General features: G+C 44.9%; 1 protein-coding gene across 1 annotated transcript in view; it reads left to right on the top strand.

Annotated features, from left to right (window-relative positions):
• LOC104494185 (kazal-type serine protease inhibitor domain-containing protein 1-like) overlaps positions 1-6,261 on the top strand; it is a 7,927-nt gene extending 1,666 nt beyond the window's left edge. Inside the window, exons 2-4 of the mRNA XM_010136987.1 lie at positions 3,553-3,713; positions 5,079-5,223; positions 6,131-6,261. Coding sequence (XP_010135289.1) covers positions 3,553-3,713; positions 5,079-5,223; positions 6,131-6,261 — 437 coding nt within the window. The remainder of the gene's footprint in view (positions 1-3,552; positions 3,714-5,078; positions 5,224-6,130) is intronic.
• The last annotated feature ends 901 nt before the right edge of the window (positions 6,262-7,162 follow it).

Here is a 7,162-nt window from a genome sequence, read left to right as displayed (position 1 = left end):
GACACTTACATTGCATGTGATGATTGCTAGTGGAAGGATTCTTAGCTGGGTTGTACGGGGGAATCCTGCCTCCTGCTCAGACACTGTTCTCATTCTTCACATTATTACCAGTCTTTACTCCAGGCACCTTTCACCTAAGTCACATGAATATAAAATGAAAATGAAAAAGTGAACAGGCTTTTGTTTCCTGAATGAGAAATTGCTATTTAAAAAAAAAAAAAGTTAGTGAAATATTTTCTCAAATGAAGTAAGTAGAAGAGGTCTCTGGGTCACAAAGGGGTCACAGTTCTGGGAGTCTGAAATTGCATCTCTGGCAAAGGTCCATATATGAGAACAGCTCAGGTACATTTTACCCCTCCTTGCTAGCACTCCGTTGCCTCCAATTTAGACTGTATGCTGTGCTTTTATATGGAATGAACACTGGATACTGCATACCTGAAAGGAAAAGTGATGAGCAGCTAACACCAGACTTCTTTCCTCTTTCTCTAGCTGAGAAAGATCCATTCAAGAATCTCTTATTTGCCATTTAGGGTATTAAGCTGGGAAATGAGGCTGGTCAGTAACGAGATGTTCAGAATGCTCAGTAGGCACCAGCCCGCAGTATGACAGAAAGCTGGTAGCCCTCAGGTAGGTGTTTTCACCTGGAACTAGACCAGCAGCAGGTCTTGCGGCAGGACTGCTTTGGGAAGATTGCGGTTTGAAGTCCTGCTCTAGTCCAACCGGAGGTTTGGGTGTGCAGGCTTAAAGCAATGGCCCGCTCTAATTAATTAAAGAGAGCTGGCCACGTACAAAGAGCTTTAATTTACAAGTACAAGCACTTTGAATTGCTGGGGGTGTCATTCACCAGGCCTCGCAGCCAGCCCTGGGGTGCGCAGGAGGAACGAGCTCAGCTGCTCTGTGTGCAGGCATCACCGCCAGCGCTTTCCCACTGCTGCCCTGGGTCCCCAGGACTGACCCTCTCTCCAGGACTCTTCCTAGGTCCACTCAGCTTACTGAATTGCACAGAGTCCAGAGGGCAAGTTCATAGCCATGCCAGTGCTGTGCAGGGTTTAGTTAAGAAAAATGGGGGCAAATCTCCGTGGCTCTTGCCGAGGGAACTGCCCAGCTGGTGCAGAGCACTGGAGCCTGAGGAGGGTACTGGGCTCACTGGGGAATGGGGCACGAGTGCCTCTTCTCAACCCCTCTCAGCAGCAGCTGACCATGCTGGGTTTGGAAGCTACGGTTTAGACCCTGGAAGGACCCTGGACCTTCCAGCAAGCAGCAGGGCGGAGAGATGCTACCACAGGGGCACGGTGCCTCGGCCTCCTGTAAGAGTCTAGCAGTGAACCCCTCTCCTCCATCTGCCCAGCACAGCGGGCATGTGAAAGTAAACCACGATTTAGACCAGTTTTTCGAGGCCACAACGGATGACAAAAGGCAACAAGGAGCCTGGTTCTGAGAGCAGCAACCTCACAGAGGCACTGACTTTCTGCTGACTCCAATTTGCATGAGAAACAAACACTGAACACTGTGGGGTTTTGGTACCAAGCTATAAATATAACCTTCACCCAGCTCAGAGTACTTTGTTTTGTTATTTCTCCTTCAAAGCATCTGCTGTTTCCTATTGATGCCAGAGGGATTAATTGTATACAGCAACCAATGAATAAATAAACAACAATAAACTCCCTTCATCAGAAGAGCACAGCCTTTTATCTTTTGTCTGTCACCAGAACAAGGAGAAAAAAAAGGCCCAGCTCCCTAAAGAAACACTGACAAAGCCTTTCTTTTCCTGAAAGCTAGTTTTGATCAGTTTATCTAATAATTTACCGAGGTTACTAAGCACATTGGATTATATACAGATTCTCCACACTTAATCCACCCCCATTCCCATTCGGACCTGTCTTGCTGATGAGTTACGGGAGTAACAGAACAGCCTTGCAGTGATTCTCCTTGTATTTAGCTGGGTCACATAATTTCTTTCAAATGTAGATTTTGGAGTAAGAAACAAGCCACAAAATTTTCTGCCATTTTCATAAAATCAGACATAGATTAGCAAAAATTAGTATGAGTTAAGGGGGAAAAAAGAATATAATCTAATTCCTTAGTGAGTCTGATCTTGCACGATGCCAGTCCTGGGCAGCCCTGGTCCAGCAGAGCCTTCGCCACCTCCACCAAAGTACTCGCCTGGGAGGGACTCAGGTCCTGTCCGGACGTTTCCAAGCTATCGTCTGGATTCTCCTCACTGTTAATGGAGGAAGGGGCATCTCCACTGTGGAATTTGTCTTGGAAAACTTCTCATACATAACAGCTATAATGTGGATTTGTAATTCAAACCCTTATGTCCTCAAGGCTAAGGATCTGTGGACACGGCGTGTAAACACGGCTCACGTGGCCGAGCCACCTCTCTGGACAGTCACATGAGCAGGACTTGGTTCTGCTTCAAAGCAATCATTAAATACAAGTCTAATGGCCCAGAAAATGCATTCATTTTGAACCACCAGTATGGAAATAGAAAGAAAACAGACTTTAGAATGAAAAACATGCCTTCTGAGGACAAACAGGTCAGGAAAACACTCCAGAGATCTCAAAAACAGGAAAGCTGTGACAACAATACAGATGTTATTTTGCTCTCTGCTGCTAAATACCATCACATCCTGTTAACATGTAGTGGGTTCACCATGCTTATAGAGGGACATGTATTTAGATCATATAGGATCTATCAGGTGATAGTTTATTCTTTTAGCTTCCAGTCCCTGGCCTGGCTCCCTCTCGTGGTTAATGTCAGCTTTTTCTTTGGGAAAAACTGGGAGAGGATAATTCAAAGGTAATAAATGTACAGTGGAGGGGGGTGAGGGTAAGAGAACAATAGGAACAAGTAAGTGGAAATCTAATAATTATAATAAACGTGACATAAAACCTTAATAAAAATAATTGGATTTCAATCACTTACTACTTCTCTCATAACATCAGATGAAGCTGGTAGCAGTTGAGGGGAAATTCCGTAACTTGCTGCCCTGAGTTCCATGGATAACAGAGCGGGATCAGATCTTCCTCAAGTTCAAAGCAATGATGTGCTCAGAAAAACTATTTTGACAAGCCAGCAATCTTGGTATTTAATTTTTAAGCTCACCAAAACATCAAAGAAATTAAGGACTACCATGTACAATCAGGTCACTCTGTGACTGCTCAGCATTTCTTGTGCTTTCCTCGGAAGGTCTAGCCAGGTCCTGGCTGCTCGACTGGGGGGCTTTGAGTCTAGTCCACGATGACAGCTCATGGGACACAAATTAAACTTCTAATTTCAACTACAATTTCATGATCACGTGCAAGGGGAAGGACAGACGGGTCGTTTGAAACAAATGTTTTTAAAAAGCCTTTTCACCCTTTAATGGGACACAAGGTGCTCTGAGCTTCAAAAGCCACTGGAAATCATGTGGCTCTTCATTATGTGTGAGATGGCAAAAGGCTCACTGGTCTGATTGCACAAAGTAGGGATTAATGCTACAAGCGTTTGTGTTTGTGTTGTCTTTTGCTCACTGTTCTCTAAGGCACCGTTCTGTCGGTTCTTTGCAGCTCCTGTTATTTCTGTGCCACCTCAGGACGCCCAGAATTTCACAGGCAACGATGTTATTTTCGGCTGTGAGGTGTCGGCCTATCCCATGCCACACCTGGAATGGAAAAAAAAGGGGAATAAAATGTTTCTGCCAGGAGATGACACCCACATCTCAGTACAGGTAACGCGTTGAATTTCACATGTCATAGGGTTTGGGATGAGGAGGTTTAACAGTGAATTCCTCCTACAAAATACAGTATTGTTTCAAAAAATGGATTCCCAATAGGGGCCCTGTGACTATGTACAGAATTATGATTCAGTCAGGGTGGGGATCGTTGCTCTGGCAGTCCAAGCAGAAGAAAGAACACCCAGGGTACCATCTGGCCAGCTTCAGGGAGAGAAAAGATGGAGGGTTCTCCTTATGTAGCTGTAATTCTAGTAAAACCGAATGAACATACAAATGGAACCGTTTAGGCTACCAGCTGCAAGAGGGGCGTTCTGGGAAGGATGGCTCTTGGCAATGATTTTTCTGCTCTTGATGCAGAAGCACAGCTCTGGCAGGTATCTAAACCTCTCCTTTGCAAGATGCTGTTTCTGGAGACTTGCCATCTGGGTTCAGTCCCTGAGGTGTTCAAAGGGAAAGCAAAGAAACTTGCTCATTTTATGGAGGACTTAGTGTTTGAGTCCGAAGGGAAAGGGAAGCATGGCATTAGTGTAGGCTTCAAGGAAATCTAGGAACAGCCTGGAAGTTTGAGCTAAAATTAAACAAATCAAAATGCTAATAGTTTTAAACAGAAATAACATTCTGGGGAGACGAGCTAACAAACGAGATGTACAGGCAGACTGCAGGAGGCTGAAGCCTGCAGCTGCGTGTCTTCTCCACCGGACAAAAAAAAAAACCTGCTAGAAAAGGAAGCTCAACCTTTTAAGAGGCTTTAGCTCAAGTCATTTGAAACTGATTGTCATGAGGTCTGAAAGCTCATGGTATGTCACTCCAATCCATCAAAACCTGGATACCGAGTGTCCACTTGGACAGGGCCCTCGGCCCTGAACAACTCACCAGACCCACCTGCCACTCCCATCCTGAAGAAATTTATGAGCTTGAGAACAGCTGACAATGCTTTGAAGCAGCAGCAAAAAGTGCTGCTGGGACTAGAGACAGCAGTAGGCTGGGAATCAGGAGCCTGAGGACGGGAGTGAGAGCGCTGTGAAGGGCAGTGAAGTTTACAGCATGCCAGACTGGTGGGGGATCATCCAGCCCAACCGCCCTGACAGAGCAGGGTCGCCAGAGCAGGTTGTCCAAGATAGCATCCAGGGGGGTTTGAAAGCCTCCAGAGAAGGAGACTCCACAGCCTCTCTGGGCAGACTGTTCAAAGAGCGGAGGTGGGAAAGCAGGGACTCAGAGACGCAGAGCAGTTAAGAGTTAAAACACAGGGCAGCAGAAACAAACAGAATCAAAGCTGGCTGGCAGGAAACAAAAAGCAAAGGCTGATATCATGGTGTCTCCTGGTCACTTAACTTCAACTCTTTCTTTCTCTTCTCGAAGGCAAGAGGTGGGCCTCAGAAGTACGGTGTGACAGGCTGGCTGCAGATTCAAGGCCTCAAAAAATCCGATGAAGGCGTTTACATCTGCCACACCAGAAACAAGCACGGTGCAACCTACGCCTCTGCAAGATTGAAAGTCATTGACGGTAATTTTTATTATTTGGATGTAAAGATCATAAAAACATATGAACAGGCTGCAAAGGATGCATTTGTCAGGATGCAAATGATGGCTATGAGAAATTGCCTACAGATGGTCGCATTTTAACCTTTCAGCGTGCTTTTCTTTTACTTTACCCCCAAACAGGTTAGTACTGTGATATTTTGCTGCGAATTATACCCCCTTCCAGAAAGCAGAAAGCTGTGGATTGTAGCCACACAGCTGAGACACGTACTGTTCCACTACCCTTGTCCGGCAGAAGCCTTTGATGTCAGTAGGAACTTGGCACCCAGAACAGTAACTCTGATAGCTGAGGGAGCCTTTGAACCACGACAGTTCTGCTTAGCTGTTTATTTTTCAAAAAATTAAGGAGGAAACAGTTGTTGCTCCTTAATGAGAGTGTTTGGATGATGTAAGCAATAGCTCTACTGCCGTTTTGCATTGGGCCCAGTCCTGCAGAATAACATCCGTCTTCCTCCGGGGAGAACTGGGTTTCCTGGCAAATGCAGGATGAAGATCGTATTTGCCTCCTGCTCTGGAGGAGTTTATCACTGGTCTAGTGTGTCGCTGACCTCGTTTCTGCAAGTGGTTTTCCAGGCTTTATTGGCTCTGGTCATATTTTCAGCTGCAGATGATCTGCAGAGCCCTGAACTCATGGTTTACTCGTATTAGCAATGAAATGTGTTTTCAACATTTTAAAATGTGAATGATAAAGAAATTTGCTCCTATGTCATGAGCTTGAGAGTATGAGGTCAAGCCATTGGATAAAACCCTTCTGCTTTTAATAGATAACAAGGATTCAGAAACATTGAGCGTGCTGTGCAGATCCAAACCCATACTTTCCTCCTTCCTTCTACCTACAACCCATTTACTCTGGATTCAATTATGTCCTGCAGGCTCATCTCCTGCGTTCGCACTTACAGCTGGCAGTAGAAGCGCGAGCTACAGTGTCGAATATGGGGACTATTATGACCACTCTGATGATGAAGATGAGGAAGAATATGAATCCGGGGACTATGAAAATTGAACCGACTCTGAATAATAATTTTTATACATCTGTTGTCCAATACCTTACATACTCTGTTACATTTACTAGTAGTGTCTGTGCTGTATGCGGCTCCTCTGATAACAGACGTATTCACTTGTGTATCCACCTTCCTGACATCCCTCCCTGGCTGAAGGGTATCATGCTACTTACCAGAAATACGAACAGCTGTCAGTCCATACATTCTGACTGTTAAATAAAGCTCCTAAACACGCACCTGCAGTATACTGAAGGGATTGAATTTTGTATAATTTCTGAAAATGTAAACTATGTTGTAATTTCTTTCAAACACTCAAATTTGTCTAGACAGAATGTCCATAGTTAAAATTTGTTATCTTGTGACAATTTCCTGTTTTCTGTAATGTACCTAGAAACATTAAGAGACTGTTCACATGGCAACAAGCCTAAGTATGAAGGTTGCGGAGCAGACTTTAATCTCCTTAGTTCATGTTTTCTCATAAATTTCAGCAAGATTTTCCTTCTCATTTGAAATCTTCCATGGTTTGTCTCATCGAGAGCAAATTATGTGACTTTTGGGGCATTATTTTGTTTGCTTTTAATAGATGCATAGAGCAATCACAGTCTAAAGCAAGGAAGTGCTGTTTTACTAGCGGTACTCAAAAATACCCGGAAAAGATTTCTTGTGGATTCAAACAGACGAGCACTCCTTTTTATAGCAGTTCTCGCACTACTCTGAGCAGCGTTGGCTTCTTCCCCCCAGCCTAGGCAACGGTTCCAGATTTGGCATCACTATTTTCACTCTGTGCAGCACCACGTTTGGTGAGAATCACTGCAGTTTAGAGCAGGCGCCTGTTCCGTAGCTCGGGGTGTGCCCTTCAGCACCCAGAGACCTGCCCAGCAGAGCCAGTATCTGACCTTTGCC

Source organism: Buceros rhinoceros, unplaced genomic scaffold, assembly GCF_000710305.1.
Source record: "Buceros rhinoceros silvestris isolate BGI_N320 unplaced genomic scaffold, ASM71030v1 scaffold39445, whole genome shotgun sequence".
NCBI lineage: Eukaryota > Metazoa > Chordata > Aves > Bucerotiformes > Bucerotidae > Buceros > Buceros rhinoceros.
This window is presented reverse-complemented; position numbering and strand designations above follow the sequence as displayed.